This window comes from Lacerta agilis, chromosome 6 (genome assembly GCF_009819535.1).
Source record: "Lacerta agilis isolate rLacAgi1 chromosome 6, rLacAgi1.pri, whole genome shotgun sequence".
Lineage (NCBI taxonomy): Eukaryota > Metazoa > Chordata > Lepidosauria > Squamata > Lacertidae > Lacerta > Lacerta agilis.
The window spans coordinates 89,872,723-89,891,716 of record NC_046317.1 but is presented as its reverse complement, the minus strand read 5'-3'; the positions used below and the strand labels follow the sequence as shown (position 1 = coordinate 89,891,716).

Here is an 18,994-nt window from a genome sequence, read left to right as displayed (position 1 = left end):
TGGCTACACAAAACAAATAAATAGACAAAACTCTGTGCTTAGAATGTTAATATCCCAAAATTAATAGGAGAACATTTCAACCAATCAGAGCACTCTGTAAGTGATCTTAAGGTGGCCATACTTCAATAAGGGAACTAAAGAAAATTCCAGTGGGATGTGTGAATTAGCTTACCAATTCTTCACCAATGTTGCCTTATTGTCTGTTCTGCTTTTAACTGTTCTGCTTTCTTTTTCTTCTTGCATTTCACTTTCCTCTCACCTCACCCCTCTATGAATCATGTGTATATATGCTTACGAATCATGTGTATATATATTACCCTTCATGAGGCTGATAGGGAGCAGATTCCAATTATCATCTACTTACGAATGCCACTATCTGACCAGCAACTTCCAACAGACCAAGGGCCATCTGTCACAAATTTGCTGGTAATATAGTAAAAACCTGTGTCTAGCTACCTTTTCAGATCAGGATCTTGCATGACTGAATTACTCTGCCTCACATGAAAAAGATACCTAAGCACAGAAAGCTAACATTTCAGGAGGAAGGCAAGGCTATAACTCTTCTACGTGCAGGGTATTTTTCTGTATGGAGCATCACTTAATTGTGCAAGCCCATCGTCTGCAATATGAAATGGTATAATTAAGGCATAGGTATTCCACTTATCTGCTGTTTGTGGGAACTAGGCCCAAGCATCACCTTGTTAAGACTCTACATACATAGCACTCAAAATAATTAAGGTTGCATTACTCTGGGATGCATACAAGGATACAAAATAAGAGTGCCTAGAACTGTTTTTTTTTTTTAAATAACTCCTTTATGAATGTTTTTAACTTTTAAGTAGTGTACAAAGGAACAGCAACTTACAAGACAGTGAATGTGTGCCTTTGGGCAAGTATTCGAAGAGCAGAGAACTTTCCTCTCCCAGCATGTCAGCTTTCAGGGACAACAAGCTGTTCTTGCTCATAAGGGCTGCCCGCAGATTAGCAACTGCTACAGCCTGGAGTGCATCTTCCTTCTCTGGAGTAAGAGGCTGAGAGAGATAACCAGCTTCACCTCCTAGGAGTGCTTCCTCGACATTTGCATAAAGGTCCACTCTCTCTATTCGGCTGTCAGAGTTGCTGGATTCTGCCCCTGTCAGATCCACACCTAAGTGGAAGAAAAACCCAACATTAGTAAACATATCAGAATAGAGTCCTCTCAGCCACATGTACACTTGTAGCACATCCTCCGTCCATCATTCCACAGCATCAGAATCAATATGCCTGCTTAAAATGAAGGAGCTAAGATTACTTTGTCTTTCCCCCCCAGTTTTATGATGCCTTCATCTGATGCTATAATACAACTGTTGCTATATTTGTGCAGTACACACTTTTGCAAAGTTATGCACTCATTTTGCAGAATATACACTCTTGCTGCTAAAACAGCAGCAGTAACATCTAGGGAAATATGGCTGCTGCTGAAGACACTCTATACCAGCACTCAATAGTGCAATATCATTATGGACAAACAGAACCTTAATGCCCCCTTTACACTTGCTCAGTTGCAATTTATTCAAACAACATATTGCAACTTCACAACATTATGAATATTGTCCTTTGAATATATTAATCTTTTCCCAATTACATGCATCTCTACAGAAAGAGGTCAAGCTATAACCACAAGTTTGTAACTCCATTCTTTCACATAAGGATTACAATTACATAGAATGGCAACATGTCTTGGGTCTTGCAACAACTATCAAAAACCAAGTATCAAAATGTTGAAGATTGTTTGTCCAATTGTTAAGTGTAGATGTTGACAGTTTCCAGGATCTTGCAACAACTTTCAAAAACCAAGTATCAAAATGTTAAAGATTGTTTGTCCAATTGTTAAGTGCAGATGTTGACAGTTTCCAGAACAAGTTGTTATATACTACACATGATTCTTGAATGGCAAAGTATGCAGATTAATCATGTCCACAAAACTTTAAAATTCATCCAAAACCATAGAGAAAATAAGTGAAATAGGTAAGTTGACTACTTCCCATATTTATAGGTATAATAACCAGTTCTGTGCAAGGCAGCTCATTTGACAAGTCAAGAAAATGTTCACTTGCACAATTCCTGTATTTATTCAAGCCAGCATAGTTATGAATTCCCTTCCCTTCAAGGTCCAAAGGGAGTTTCTGATTATCTTCTATAACCGAATTAAGGCCTTTCTTATCTGAGCTGCCACTTTGGGTCCATTGTTAAAATAAAGAATGTTAAGTATTACATAAACGATTAAGTTTTTTACACTGCATTTTTAAAAATATTATTCATAAACACAGTTCATGGTCACAGGGCTTTCGCTCCTTCCTTCTTTTTGCTGCCCCCTGAAAATTTGCTTCTTGGGATTGGTGGAATGGTGTGAGTGAGATATGACACAAGGGCTGCTGATGAAGCAGGGAGGAGTTGGTGAAAATAACCACTCCCTTAACATGAACAAAGGAGTAACTTAGGATACAACCTATATAGTTCACAAAATGGTAGCAAAACTAACTGTGGGTGCAGGTTTAAGAAATACTGTAATTAGACATTTCAGGGGGGAAATAATGCCACATTTACTCATTTCCAGAAAACCTGAAGCTGTTACCAATTTAGAACACCAAGTCCAAATCAGATGATTCTGTAAAAGCATATTTTAAGATATTCTTCAATTATCATAAAAGGCTGATATTTTTGGACCAAAATAATGGACTAGTACATGCTTCAAACGGTATGCATGTCTCAACACAGAAATCTTGTTTTAGACCCATCTTGCCCTATTCATTTATATTATTTAAATATCTATACACTACTTCTCTCTGAAAAACAAAACAAAAATAAAAAATCACCACCAAAATAATCTAAAAGAAAAAACAAAAGCAATCTTCTAAACAGTTGTAAGATACCAGAGCAGATACTGATCAGATTCCCCCAAGAACCAGTACACCCACACAATTGTTTTAATGCAAAATATACACCCACATAATTGTTTTAGCCTTGCAGATAGAGTGGAAATTAATCAAGTCTCCTGGGCAGTTTGGGTGCTGCTACCTACCACTGGTCACACATCAGATATAGAAGGAACAAAAAACAAGTCTCCCCTGATAACTGTGAAGGTGGGTAGGCTCAAATGGGAGGAGGTGATCTTTTAGAAATGTTAGTTTAGCCCCAAACAGCTTCAAGGTCAAAGATAGTACTGTGAGAACTGAGCCTGGAAACAAACTGTGAGACAGTGAAGTTGTACAATTGTGATTTTGTAAGATTATACCCTGGATGTAGTCAAAGCTTTGCCTACAATCCTGGCCACAGTCACCTTAGAGATATCCAGGAGCAATGTCAGATTTGGAAGCACTCCCAAGCTACACACACACCTCATTCAGCACAATCTCATTCAGAAGAGCCTGGGCAACAATTTTGACATCATCAAATTTGCTAACCAACAGAATATCCATATCATCCGATTTATGTTTCACTTTATTAGTTTCACAGAATCATAGAATTGTAGAGTTGGAAGGGACAATGAGGGTCATCTGGTTTAACCCCCTGCAGTGCAGGAATCTTTTGGCCAACTTGGGGCTCAAACCCCAAAACCTGAGATTAAGAGTCGCATGATCTACCAACTGAACTATCGTCAGGTCTCATCCTACAATCACCTAGAAAATGAGTCAGGATCTCAACAGCTTTCCTAGAATCAGAAGAAGCTAGATGTAATCAGCACACCTAATGACTGCCCAGCTCAAATCTCCAGACAAATTTTCCTAGTGTTTCCATGTAGATTATAACAGCATTGGAACAAATTGGAACCCTGCAAGCTGCATGCCATGGAGACAAGAAGCAGCTTGTCAGCACCACTGTATCCTAAAAAATTGATCAGAACCAACATAAAACATTGTTGGCAAGTCCCATATCTATCAGACAGACCAGAATAACATCATGTTCAATTTTACCAAAAGTCACTGAGGTCTAACAAAACTCTTGCCTGCTCTGGTTCCAAGAGGTGACAGTCATTCAGCAGGAAAGCAAGGCCACCTCAGCCCTAGAACCAGGCTGGGAAACGGGAGGAATCCAACATCACATCATGGTCTTCTGATTGTTCTGTTAATGAATGCATTTCTACTTGCCAGATGGTACAATTCCCCTCCTACCTCCAAGCACAGTTCTGAGTCTCCTGACTACCCAGAATGGATTTGGAGCTGTGGGGGTGTATGGGGGGGGGGGGAAGAGTCCCCCTGCACTAGCAGGAGTCCTTGTACTGGTTGCCACTAGTGCACCAGGCTAACTGAATCCAGACCCAGATTTTTTTAAAGGATCTAGGTTAGGGAAGCGGAACCTTGTTCAGCACAGGATCCATATTCTATCATGGCCTATCTTCTAAGACCCACATAGCAGTGGTAGGCAGGGTCAGATGCAAAAATGGGCTGAGAGCTTCCATTCCAGCTATGTAAAAGTTTGAGGCTTCTACACATACACATATACCACATCTCCACCCTCCTTCCAGGTATGCAAGAGGCATTATCACAGTTCACAAACATACTGAACCAGACAAAAGCACTCAATCAAAGTGTGGCCTATAGAGGGTCATAGCCTAAGGAGAGTCCTGAGGGCAAAACAGAGAGGCCTCTAGGCCTGAGATTCCACATTCCAGATCTAGGAAATCAGTTTCATTCAATAATCCCTGAACCACCCCACTACTATTCTCCCAACCTCCTTACTTAGCAGGTGGAAGGCAAACAGTTTTCAAGTACATAGTAAACAGCAACCTATCATGGTGGTTGGGCAGAAAAATTGTTTTTAGTTATCCTGCCTCAGCATTCTTCTTCCACACCCACATCATGGAGCTGATGAACCAAGAACTGTACTGTCCAAGATTAAATTTACTGCTGCAATATGAAGAAGGGCAAGTCCATGAACTATGATACAATGCTGATAGAAGTTGACACAGATAAATGAAAAACTTAATTAAATTGTGGGAGCTGTACCTGAGACATGGCAGGAATACGAATTGAAAACCCTCCTCCATCTGGTACTGTAAAGAGTCAGGGCAGTTATTAACTGGAAACTCAGATTTAATAACCTTAAAATAAAGCTCTCTTTTTAAGATGGGCCATTCTGAAAATTATATTTCTGCTTAGTGCCATCAAATTAAAAACAAAAATTACCGGTAATACTGTAATATAAACTTAAACTTAAACTAAAAAGAGAATAGTGTAATATACAAGAGATTTCACTCTGGCCTATGTGTGCAGCGGGTTCGAGAGAGGCAGAATGTTGCTTTGCACATTTGCCTCGATATGTGGAAGGGACAGCCATGTAGTGGGTTAATAAACCTTTAAAGAACATCCGAATCAGCCCCAAGAATGTTCCCTTGATAATATCACCAATGTATCATCCCTATGACAAGGGCATTCAGAGGAGCATTCTGTTTGTGTGGTAAGACTTAGCCAACTGTATTATACTAAAATACAGCCCTGTGCAGCGCTTGATTTTTTTTAAATTAACAAAATGTTTACTTCAATAAACCTTATTATCTGAAATAAAGTACCATGTTTTCTGTCCTGACTAGTACTACTACATTTTTGTTTCCTTTAGAGCCCAGCTCACATTACTCTTCCTTCAATACTAACAGAGTGACAGGACAACAAAGTAAAGCCACAATTCTTGCTCAATTGAACATCTGCATCCACATTAAAATCTGCCAAGGAAGCCCAGCTAGGAACACAGCGTGTGTATGAACTTCCATCTATAGGCACACCAAAGTAGGGTCTTCCTTTTTGTGGATTAAAAATCAAAGACTTCCTGGGTGATGTTTAACTACCGGTAAGTCATATGCTGAACAGGGCATTGAAATCAAGTGACGTCCTCTGATTTCAGTAGATCTGTGATGACTTAGTCAGATACCATCTAATGTCAACTGAAAATCAATATTGCATAAGCTTATAGGTACAAAAACATTTCAAAAAAGGTGCAGGTGGGAGTGTTTGTAGATGTCAATTCCCAAAGCAATCTACTTTCTTTTCAATAATACATATACAGTGGTGCCTCACAAGACGAAATTAATTCATTCCGCGAGTCCTTTCGTTTTGCGATAATTTCGTCTTGCAAAGCACGGTTTCCCATAGGAATGAATTGAAATTTAATTAATGCGTTCCTATGGGCAAAAACCCCTTCATGGATCACTGCCTTGTCGTGGCGAAGGGGCTTGAATTACTCAGGGAAGCTATGAGCTATGCCGTGCAGGGCCACCCAAGATGGACAGGTCATAGTGGAGAGTTTGGACCAAACGTGATCCACCTGGAGGAGGAACTGGCAACCCACTCCAGTATCCCTGCCAAGAAAACTCCATGGACAAAGACAACAGGCATATAAAAGATATGACGCTGGAAGATGAGCCCCTCAGGTCGGAAGGCGTCCAACATGCTACTGGGGAAGAGCGGAGGACAAGTACAAGTAGATCCAAAGCTGATGAAGCGGCTGGGCCAAAGCCGAAAGGACACTCAGTTGCGGATATGCCTGGAAGCGAAAGGAAAGTCCAATGCTGTAAAGAAAAGTATTGCATAGGAACCTGGAATGTAAGAACCATGAACCTTGGTAAGCTGGATGTGGTCAAAAATGAGATGGCAAGAATAAACATTGACATCCTAGGCATCAGTGAACTAAAATGGACGGGAATGGGCGAATTCAGTTCAGATGACTATCATATCTACTACTGCGGGCAGGAATCCCGTAAAAGAAATGGAGTGGCCCTCATAGTCAACAAAAGAGTGGCGAAAGCTGTACTGGGATGCAATTTCAAAAATGATAGATTGATCTCGATACGAATCCAAGGCAGTCCTTTTAACATCACAGTAATCCAAGTTTATGCACCAACTTCCAGTGCTGAAGAAACTGAAATTGACCAATTCTATGAAGACTTACAACACCTTATAGAAATGACACCAAAGAAGGATGTTCTTCTCATTATAGGGGATTGGAATGCTAAAGTAGGGAGTCAAGAGATAAAAGGAACAACTGGCAAGTTTGGCCTTGGAGTTCAAAATGAAGCAGGGCAAAGGCTAATAGAGTTCTGTCAGGAGAACAAGCTGGTCATCACAAACACTCTTTTCCAACAACACAAGAGACGACTCTACACATGGACATCACCAGATGGGCGACATCGAAATCAGATTGATTATATTCTCTGCAGCCAAAGATGGAGAAGCTCTATACACTCAGCAAAAACAAGACCTGGAGCTGACTGTGGCTCTGATCATCAGCTTCTAATAGCAAAATTCCAGCTTAAACTGAAGAAAGTAGGAAAAACCACGGGGCCAGTAAGATACAATCTAAATCAAATTCCTTATGAATACACAGTTGAAGTGAAAAACAGGTTTAAGGACTTAGATTTGGTGGATAGAGTGCCTGAAGAACTGTGGATGGAGGCTCGTAACATTATACAGGAGGCAGCAACGAAAACCATCCCAATGAAAAAGAAATGCAAGAAAGCAAAGTGGCTGTCCAATGAGGCCTTAAAAATAGCGGGGGAGAGAAGGCAAGCAAAATGCGAGGGAGATAGTGAAAGATACAGGAAATTGAATGCAGATTTCCAAAGAATAGCAAGGAGAGACAAGAGGGCCTTTCTAAACGAGCAATGCAAAGAAATAGAGGAAAATAACAGAATGGGAAAAACCAGAGATCTGTTCAAGAAAATTGGAGATATGAAAGGAACATTTCGTACAAAGATTACCACAATTAAGGACAAAAGTGGAAAGGACCTAACAGAAGCAGAAGACATCAAGAAGAGGTGGAAAGAATACACAGAGGAACTATACCAGAAAGATATAGAGGTCTCATGCACCCCAGGTAGTGTGGTTGCTGACCTTGAGCCAGACATCCTGGAGAGTGAAGTCAAATGGGCCTTAGAAAGCCTTGCTAACAACAAGGCCAGTGGAAGTGATGATATTCCAGCTGAACTATTTAAAATCCTAAAAGATGATGCTGTTAAGGTGCTACACTCAATATGCCAACAAGTTTGGAAAACTCAGCAGTGGCCAGAGGATTGGAGAAGATCAGTTTACATCCCAATCCCAAAGAAGGGCAGTGCCAAAGAATGCTCTAACTACCGCACAATTGCACTCATTTCACACTCTAGCAAGGTTATGCTTAAAATTCTACAAGGCAGACTTAAGCAGTACGTGGACCGAGAACTCCCAGAAGTGCAAGCTGGATTTCGAAGGGGCAGAGGAACCAGAGACCAAATTGCAAACATGCGCTGGATTATGGAGAAAGCTAGAGAGTTCCAGAAAAACATCTACTTCTGCTTCATTGACTACGCAAAAGCATTTGACTGTGTCGACCACAGCAAACTATGGAAAGTTCTTAAAGAAATGGGAGTGCCGGATCACCTCATCTGTCTCCTGAGAAATCTCTATTTGGGACAAGAAGCTACAGTTAGAACTGGATATGGAATAACTGATTGGTTCAAAATTGGGAAAGGAGTACGACAAGGCTGTATATTGTCTCCCTGCTTATTTAACTTATATGCAGAATTCATCATGCGAAAGGCTGGGCTGGATGAATCCCAAATCGGAATTAAGATTGCCGGAAAAAATATCAACAACCTCAGATATGCTGATGATACAACCTTGATGGCAGAAAGTGAGGAGGAATTGAAGAACCTTTTAATGAGGGTGAAAGAGGAAAGCGCAAAATATGGTCTGAAGCTCAACATCAAAAAAACTAAGATCATGGCCACTGGTCCCATCACCTCCTGGCAAATAGAAGGGGAAGAAATGGAGGCAGTGAGAGATTTCACTTTCTTGGGTTCCATGATCACTGCAGATGGTGACAGCAGTCACGAAATTAGAAGACGCCTGCTTCTTGGGAGAAAAGCAATGACAAACCTAGACAGCATCTTAAAAAGCAAAGACATCACCTTGCCAACAAAGGTCCGTATAGTTAAAGCTATGGTTTTCCCAGTAGTAATGTACGGAAGTGAGAGCTGGACCATCAAGAAGGCTGATCGCCAAAGAATTGATGCTTTTGAATTATGGTGCTGGAGGAGACTCTTGAGAGTCCCATGGACTGCAAGAAGATCAAACCTATCCATTCTCAAGGAAATCGGCCCTGAGTGCTCACTAGAAGGACAGATCCTGAAGTTGAGGCTCCAGTACTTTGGCCACCTCATGAGAAGAGAAGACTCCCTGGAAAAGACCCTGATGTTGGGAAAGATGGAGGGCACAAGGAGAAGGGGACGACAAAGGATGAGATGGTCGGACAGTATTCTCGAAGCTACTAACATGAATTTGGCCAAACTGCGGGAGGCAGTGAATGATAGGCGTGCCTGGCGTGCTCTGGTCCATGGGGTCACGAAGAGTCGGACACGACTGAACGACTGAACAACAACAATGGGCAAAAAAAGGTCGGGGCCTGTTGTTGGCAGCAGCAGCAGCAGCGACTCCCAACTCCACCTCTGCCGGGCTGCCCAGCACTGTCGTCCTGACTGGGCTCAAGCTGTGCCTGAGGGGAAGCAGCAGGAGGAGTGTTGTTGTCAGGCACGCTGCTCTCCCTGCTCTCCCGCCGCCACAACCGCTTTCCTCGCAGCTCCCCAACCGCCCGCTCTCCCCGCTCGCTCTCCCAGCTCTCCCGCTGCAGCTCTCCTCACAGAGTGTTGTTGTCGGGCAGGCTGCAAGCAGGAGGAGGAGGTGTTGTTGCTAGGCAGGCTGCTCTCCTCGCTCTCCCGCTGCCCACTCTCCCCGCTCGCTCTCCCCGCTCTCCCGCTGCCACCGCCACCGCTCTCCTTGCAGCGGGGTTCAGGCTCCCGCGCTGCTTCTCACAGTGGTACTGCGCAAGACAAATGCCTCGCGGACGAATGCCTCACGGAACATAACGCCTTCGTTTTGTGAGTCATGGCCACAGGAAATTACGTCTTGCGAGTCACCTAAAAAAATCGCAAAACCCTTTCGTCTAGCGAGTTTTTCGTTGCGCGAGGCATTCGCCTTGCGAGGTACCATTGTATTAGGTAATGTTTGAGTATTCAAAGGAAAGGAAAGAAAGGAACATGCCAGAAAAAAGCAGACTATGTAACACAAAACTTTATTTCAACTTTCAGGTAGGTAGCCGTGTTGGTCTGACACAGTTGAAATAAATAAAAAATTGTCCAGTAGCACCTTAGATACCAACTATGTTCTGGGTATAAGCTTACGTGTGCATGCACACTTCTTCAGATTTCAACTGTTCCCATTCTTCCTGTGAAGGTAATTGACCTCTACAGTGCCAAACTTAAATACCACAAAATCCTACAGCCCTGTGGTTTATTATTTATGTAATCCTATAAAACAGAGGATGAGATGGTTGGACAGTGTTCTTGAAGCTACTAACATGAGTTTGGCCAAACTGCGAGAGGCAGTGAAGGATAGGCGTGCCTGGCGTGCTCTGGTCCATGGGGTCACGAAGAGTCAGACACGACTGAACGACTGAACAACAACAAATAAAACTATATCCCTAATATATGTGAATGACCCAATAGGAAAATAATAATGCTACTCTTTCAGCAATTCAAAAAAAAAATGCACTGAGCACAGAGCATGGGAAATAAGATGAACTTGATAAATATGCTATAAAAGGCATTGTTGAAACGTGGTGGAATGAGACTCATGACTGGGATGCAGTAACTGAGGGGCATAACCTATTCAAAAGCAATAGACCAAACAGGAAGAGAGGAGGAAGAGGAGCATTATATGTAAAGGAAAAATTTGTTTCCTTCCAGTAGCACCTTAGAGACCAACTAAGTTTGTTATTGGTATGAGCTCTCGTGTGCATGCACACATCTTCAGAATCTTAAGAAGTGTGCATGCACATGAAAACTCATGCTATTTTAAAGGTACTATTCTAACCAATTTACGAGGAGAAACATCTAGAATATTTTCTGTGATGAAAAGATGAGGAAGATTTTGAAAAGCTTCAATCATGATTAAAGTAATAAATTCAGAGGAAGAGGAGCTGAATTGTTGTGGTAATGGATTTACACACATACAGCTATTATCAGAAGGAACAGAATGTTCAAGATAAAAACTTGCATGCACTTTTAAAAATTTAAATTACACCTTCCTGGCTGCGTCATTATCATTATGTCTTTGAAGCCAGGGGCATAGGGAGCCGCTTTGCTGCCCAGGGCGGCAAAGGCGGGGGCACCCCCCTGGGGGCACGGCACCGCTCCCTAGCGCGCATGTGCTGTGACGTCACGGCATGCGTGCAGCATTCCGTGTGGACTGTGCATGTGCGGACATGCGCAGTCCACCCAAGATGGCAGGCGTGAGCGGCCAACAGCGGCACCCCTTCCAACTGTGCGGCAGCGCAGCAAGTTTTAAGGCCTTAAAACTAGCCGCGCCCCATGAGTGCTGGCAGCACCGATCGTGGGGGCGGGGCACCGCCCCGAGTGTCAACCCCCCCCCCCCGGGTGGTACCCAGGGCGGCCCACCCCCCACCCCCTTGCTCCACTCCTGTTTGAAGCACCAACTCATTCATCATAAAAAAAAATAAAACCATGTTACACTGACTACACACTACCCTGGACAATTACCAAAGGGGTTACATCAACCTTCTTCAAAATTCAGACTGGAAGAAAGCATTCCGGTAAGTAACCATTTTATTTTCTAAGAGCCAGTGTAAAGCCACAGGAAAACATTTATCACATAATTTACATGGTTATGCTTCATGTTGTATATCAGGGGTGGCCAACTCCCAAGAGACTGTGATCTACTCACAGAGTTAAAAACTGGCAGTGATCTACCCCCTTTTGGGTGGTTCGGGTCAAAGTTATTGAGCTTTTTTAGGGAGGAGGAAAGCCCCATTTTTTAGGCGTTCGGGTAAAAGTTGCTGTGCTTCCTTAGGAAGGAAAGCCCTTTTTGGGGGGTTCAGGTCAAAGTTGTTGAGCTTTTAATAGGGGAGCAAAAGCTGTTGAGGGGAGCCAGTGATGTACCAGTGATCTACCACAGATGTCCAGTGATCTACCTGTTGGACGTGTATATGAAACAACATTATTAAGCTTGAAAGTTTCCCAAGATGACACTGCTGCATAAAAAGACACAAGTACAATACACAGAATCTGAATAAAATCTTCAAGAAATTGAGATGTTGACTATTATATAACAGGAAATGTGTTCATTATTTTACATAAATGATAAATGGATTTCCATTTTCAAAGATACTTTGTACCACTGCTACAGCTTTAGAGAACATGACACAGTAATACCTCCGCGAATGTCCGCCTTGTCTAATGTCCACTCCGGTGAATGTCCGTGGCAAACCTGGAAGCACCGGAATGGGTTACTTCCGGGTTTGCCGCTCAGACATGCACAAAAGTGCTAAATCGCACTTCACGCATGCACAGAAGCACAAACCACTCTGTGCACGTGCGCAGACCATGGCACTTTGCCCTGCATCCTTTCTGGCTAGTGGCCGGGGCTCCGGAATGTATCCCAGCCACAAAAAGAGTTATGACTGTATGCAGCTTTTAAAAGTTTTTTTCTGGTACAGAAATATTTGTGTTTCTCTTGTTAATTTATCCATTTAAGGCCTAATATAATTATTTTTCACAAGTTTTCATTAATAAATTCAGTTATTAGCACACTGAGATATATAGCAGCTTAGGAGGGGCTGCATTCAGATGTCTTCTAAAAGTAAAATAGTTGTTATTTACTTAGCATCTGATGGGAGAGCATTCCACAGGGCGGGTGTGGCTACCGAGAAGGCCCCCTGTCTGGTTCCCTGTAATCTCACTTCTTGCAATAAGGGAACTGCCACAAGGCCTTCAGAGCTGGATCTCAAGTGAAAAACAAGACATATCCTTTACCCTACTATACACTTAATTGGACCATTAAAGTTTATGGCCTTTTAACTAGTATGCCACAAATGATTATCCATTCACATGAATGATTATACATATCACATATGATTCTACAGAGACAGACAGAAAGAAAAATCTTACTTGCTTCACGACTACTGTATGGCCACCCTGGGGCAGATAGAAAAGGAGGTACTGGAGAGCTTGTTCTGCTGTCATCTCCCAGTTGCTGTGTAATATGGCGCACAGTATCTTTGTTTTTTCTGTTCTTTCTGCGCCCAGTAGGCTGCCATCCATCTGCAGCGCCTTGTTCTGAAAAAGTATTCTGCATTGTACTATCTTTGGCAGACTGCAACTCATTTCCTCCATAATGAGATGGAGAGCTCTGTTCCTCTTTGATACGCAAGGATCCATACCCCATATCACTAGACCACAGAGATTGGGATGAAACGTCATCATGGCTATCCATTTTTTGTTCTTGATCCTCTTTTCCATATGTGCTTCCTCCTTCATGACAACTAGCAATGGCTGAATCACCAGAGGAGTTTGCAGGACTTGTCCGCCGAGCCAGCCAGGGAGATATGCTCCTACCAGCTACCACTGCTGAAATCAAAGCATCTGTACTACTGCTGGAGGTTGCTCCAAGTTCATAATCAATAAAATCATCTGATGCATCAGACTTAATGCTTATGTCAAGAGCAGCCTTTATGAAATTGTGACAAGCTTGAACAATATCAGTCATCTGGAGATAGCTAGCAGCTGACATCACCTCAATAACATTCCTGCTGGTCAATGCAAGGTGCGCAGAGTACATGAAGTCAATGATTGCTTTAAACCCCTGGGCTGTTACAATATCTAAATGAGTGACCGTTGCCTGGTCAGAAGTCTTCTGCACCTGGCAGTACAGTGTCTTGAAGTAGCGACTGCTCCCAAGTAAAATGTTTTTGTGAGCCTTGAAAATCTTTCCCTCTACTATAATGCAAACATCACAGAGGATGCCATGCTGTCTTTGTTCATTGAGTTCTTGAAGCAGGTGACGATAATGGGAGGCAATTTCCATGTCTTCCTTTCGATTATTCATTTAGAAATATTTGTGCTACTGCTTCCACACAGGTCTGTAAAGGGAGAAATAGAGGCATTACCACATTAAAGGGGCTGTCATACTATTTAAATCACCACAAAATTTCAGAGAGGCATTTAGCTATCTTTCCAAGTTTGAAGACAACAATAATTAAGGCATTATACTTAGAACAGAGAGTCCATTGCTTGACTTGAATATTGGATTTGCATTTAATAGGCAGGTTTTTAGAAATGCTAATGTCAGGTGGGGGGAGTTGGTAATTACTGGGATTACAGCAGCTGGGAGGAATAATTTAACCCATTCTTCCAATGCTGAAATCCTGAAGAAAATCCCCCATTTTAGCAGCAATGGGGGATTTTCTGGCCATGCAAATACCAACTACAGATAATGGATTTTCTTAGGCACACAGCAAGGGAATAAAGAGTTAAATTCCCCCTACCAGCTTGCTGTAAACACAATAATTATTACCCCTTCAACTAATGCTATTTGTGCTTTTAAAAACCTGCACATTAAATATAAAGAAGCACTTGAGGTCATATCTGGCTTGGCCCAAGAGAATAGCCTGCACTGAATATGTAAACTTGGACCATCAATATTCAATAGCTTTGAATATTCCTGAAGCTTTGGAGATAGCATGCCAGGATATTAACCTTTCAAAACTAATCAAGAGAAAGTATGATGTATTTACCACAACTACAGAGAAAGAGACTGAGATAAGTTCCCTGTGTTAAGGTATCAAAGTTTAAGATCCTAGCAAGCTAGTGTTGATAATTATGTTTGCAGAGGCAAAGCATCCTATAGCAGAAACTCCTCAGGAAAGAAGTTACTAGATCCTGCAAGACAAACAGCTGAATTCACGTCATCCTCAGCTAGTTTACATATTTAAGATGAGACTAGTAGGAGGTACATATCCACAATAGCTAAGGAAAGCAGCCAACTCCCCTTTGCATCTTTCATCCCCCAATAAGCCAACAACATTCACATCTATTTCCAGTTTCCAGGCATGAAAACTGTTGCTTGTTCAGCAAAAAATGGCACCATGTGCACACAAGAGGTGTCAGCAAGCTTAAAGAAACCCCAAGGTTTACAGAAGTACAACAGATCTTTAGGGGAAACCCTAAGAAAAATCCTCCCCAAGGAGGACTAAGGGTGGTCAGTGCCCACAGAATACGGTACACAGTAACACTGAACAGTAGCACTCCACACCAGAGGCAGATCTGCTATGAAACTAATCCCAGAGGGGCCCCAGAAAGGACTTTTGTCCACATTGCTTTAAAAAAATGGGTCTAGAAGACCCAATTTGAGTCGTAATATTTTTTGTGGGATACACTTCAACAATCCACAGTTTGAGAGTCAATAGCAGAGATGTTGTAAAGGTATGGTGGTCTGTCATGGAACAGCTATGCTTTGCTGGTTGCAAAGGGGCCCCCATGACAAGCTTCAGGGCCTCAAAAATGCAGTTCCGCAACTGCTACACATGATGCAATGTTCTGTTGCAGGTCCCATAGTATTACTTATTTCAAGTTTAGACCACACATGCACTTAGGTGTCTCAAAGGTACTTTCCACTATTATTAACAGATTTTATATAAAGGTGGGGAAGCTAAAGACAGTAAAACACTGTTTAAGTAAATATAATTTACCATTTTCTGAATAAAGAAAAGGTAATACAAACATGTAATTCTTCTGAATCAATAAGTCCTTAAGGTTTCTGAAAGGCCTGAAGGTTTGTGTATAGATGATTCTTTACTGGGATGCCAAGTGAATAAGAATGACATCCTTCCTGTAAGCAGAGTAATGTGTGAACGATTTAAGGAAGCTTCCATTTGGTAGTTTATTGTGGACTCTGTATCGGTCATGCATCCAAGTTTTTTATGCAGCATCAGGATTTACTTTGCAATAGGTAAAAAAAAAAAACCAATTTCCAAAGCAATGATAAATACAGAATATCCGCCATTGCGGATGGTCCTGGGTTGCTTCGGTGGCGAGGCACCCAGTTCATCCCGGGGGTTAGGAGCCCTGCAGCCGCATGCAGGGCTCTGGTTGGGGCGCGGGAAGAGCGTCCCGCGCCCTGGGCTCCCCGGCTATGCCCGTTGTGCTCCGAACCCTTCCCCCGCGCCCCCTGTAAGGGGGGAGTGGGGGTGAAGGGACCACGGAGTCGGGCTTCAGGGGACATGCCCCAACCGGGATGTTTACATGCGGCGGCAAAGTCCGTGAGGAGCGTCTCTGTTCTACCTGTCATTAAGAAGTTGCTAAGAAACCAGAAGCTGTGAGTAATTGACTGACTCTTTGTACTTCGGGAAAAGCTCTGGGATCAAAAGAAAAGGCAGCCCGCCTCTCTCCCTTCGGGGGTTGGAAGGAATTAACTCTTTAAGTGACTGCTGCTACACTAATCACTTGAAAGTGCTTGGAATTTGAAAACTGACTCTGTAGAGATTCCCTCTCAGGGGTTAATTGAGGAAAAATATCTCCATTTGAAGTTTTGGTCTTTATACTCTGGCTTCGGAAGAAATGGCGGCGATTTGGAATTGCGCAGGAGAAAATTGAGACAAAGGAGGAAAAAGACAGGAAATGTAATTTGATACCCACCTCCCTTCCCCGAAGATGTTGGACTTTGCGCTCATGCTGGCACAGAAGGACTGGGAGGTAGAGGAAAAGCTCACTGTCTTTCAATTGGAGCTGGCTAATCGAAAATTAAGAGTCTTGTGTGGGATTATAAATGGAAATAATCTGTATTCCACAGAGGAGGCTTTCCAAAAAATCTACTCAATGGAAACAGACTTTTGCAAAGAGCTGGAAGATGTGCTGGAAGGATGGTCTGAGATGGCAGAGCAAATCCGATTGGAACAGGGACTGTTTTCAGGGGGTGGCAGAAACCCTGAAACGGAAAGTTTTTTAATATCTAGATTCCGAGGTGGCAGCTCGGGGTCGAGGGACAGAGAATTAAGATTTCTACAAGAAGAAGAATTTTGGTACAAAGCTACGGAGAAGCTCAGAATGCAGAGGATGAACATCTTGGAGCTCGATGCAGGGTTTGTAGTGGTTGTAACCTGGATCTGTGGACATTCAGAAGCATACAATAGGGGATTCGGTTCTGGTGAAAGACAGGAGAAGACAATGGACAAAAGGGGAGTGGGTTGAATTAATCATTGTATAACATAGATGGTCTGCCATGGTATCCGAAATCGGAGTGTGAAGTTTGTTAAATAAGTTTATTTTAAATAAGTAAGGAGATATTGAATTTAAGTTAAAAGCAGCATGCTAAATGATAGAAGAAATAAGTTTAGCTCTAAGAATATTTGGTTAAGTTTTAGGTTATAATGCAAAAGATAAGACAAAGGTGTTTTTTCTTTCTATATCAAGATAAGTTAAACTTTTATGGAGAAAAGATGTTAAGGAGAAAGTGTATTGTATTAAAACCGAAGGTGTATAGGCGGGGGAAGTCAAGTGTCAAGATTCGGAACTAGAATTTTTTTTTTTTTTCTATAGCAAGATATACAGATAAGAAGAAGAATCCTGACATTATGTGTATGTGTATTTGTATTTGTGTTTGTTTTGATATTTGTAGGTGTGGGGGTTGGGTTTATGTTGTTTTGTGAAAATGCCAATAAATTCTGTTAAAAAAAAAGATAAATACAGAATAAAGGAGTAAATATTTTGTGGCATTTTGATAACACTGTTATCATGTTGTAAAAAAAGCCTACATGGAAGAGCAATGCCATCATGTGGAAGTGCCCTGAAATAGTTAGCAGGTGCCCATGGCACAAAATACCATGAAATACCTTTTTCAGGGTAAACTATCATTCTCAAATTTAACTGTATATACAAACTCTCAGAGGTTTCATGGTTCAAACCATTAAAACAAGTCATAAAGTAACAGACAAACACTAAATTGTATTTGTTTTGTTGCTACTGAACTAGAGATAATGCACTACATTTCAAATAAAAGTATATCTCAGAAACTTCCAGTTCTTCGAATCCAAATCTGACAGCAGTGGTCACCAAAGTGTTATCTATGGGTTCCTGTGTTCCTGCCACATCCATAGAAGGTCTTAATATAGTCATCCCCACAAAAAAATCGACAATGCACAACAGTATTTGCTCTTCTCACTCAGTTCCTGTTGAACACGCCCCTTCAAACACTACCATTGCCCTTCCATTTTGAACTGAGGAAAGGTACAAATTGCTTTTCTCTGTGAGCAAATGTTGTGGTGGCTGATACAGATGCCTTTTCTCCATTGATTTGGGGGGGGGGGCTGATGGAAGTAGGCCCACTTTTTGTGATCCTCTTTTTCTACACTTTTAGATGTGGTAGCCATTTTGTGTTGTGCCATGCACTCATAGCTGCCATTTCTGACTGGTGCCCACAGCACTTCAAAATTCCAGATGTGTTCATCAGCCCCAAAAGGTTGGAGTGTACAGATTAATTATAGCTTTGTAAGACACTAGTCATTCAATTTTCTTTTAAATTCATCATCAAGTTACTTACAGAACCATTTTATACCATGTACTTTCTGTGCTCAGTTGATATCTGCTGTTTATACTTTTCCGTTGTTTTAAAAAAGCTACTAAAATGCACGCATTAAAATGAATTTCCTTCAATGAAATTTTACATTCTCCTTTTCCTACCTGTACTATGCCTTGTAGATTTTAAACTTTTGGATAAACTGTCTACAGAAATCTCTAGCCAAACAAATAAATAAATAAAGTGGGCTATATTCCAATGAAGCAGCTCCACTGGCACAACAGACTCCCATTCATGCAACAGAACTTCGGTTCCCACATGCTCTCAAAATCAGATGAGGAGATTTTAGGGGCACACAGGGGGAACACAGGAAACAGAAATTCCACCTCAATAGCAGAACCCCACTGGTGGACCACTGTATAAGAAAGTCTGACTAAAATGCATTATCTGCTGAAGTTATTATCTATTCTGTATGCTTCTTAGGAATAAGAGTACATGCACAAGCAGCAAATTGCTGCCAACTTTCCAACACCTAATCACACATGTGAATGCAGTTAAGTAGCTTCCACACAATATGACTTTATGATCCAATTTATTTTTCTATTACACTGTCATGAGTTAAG

The 18,994-nt window shown here is 41.9% G+C and overlaps 1 protein-coding gene across 3 annotated transcripts in view; it reads right to left on the bottom strand.

Annotated features, from left to right (window-relative positions):
• Positions 1-18,994, bottom strand: part of ZBTB46 (zinc finger and BTB domain containing 46) — a 55,532-nt gene that overhangs the window by 24,486 nt on the left and 12,052 nt on the right. For all 3 annotated transcript variants that reach the window (XM_033153793.1, XM_033153790.1, XM_033153791.1), the window contains 2 exons: positions 12,971-13,941; positions 866-1,147 (listed from right to left, as the gene is read on the bottom strand). In XM_033153793.1, coding sequence (XP_033009684.1) covers positions 866-1,147; positions 12,971-13,907 — 1,219 coding nt within the window. In that variant the 5' untranslated portion in view covers positions 13,908-13,941. The remainder of the gene's footprint in view (positions 1-865; positions 1,148-12,970; positions 13,942-18,994) is intronic.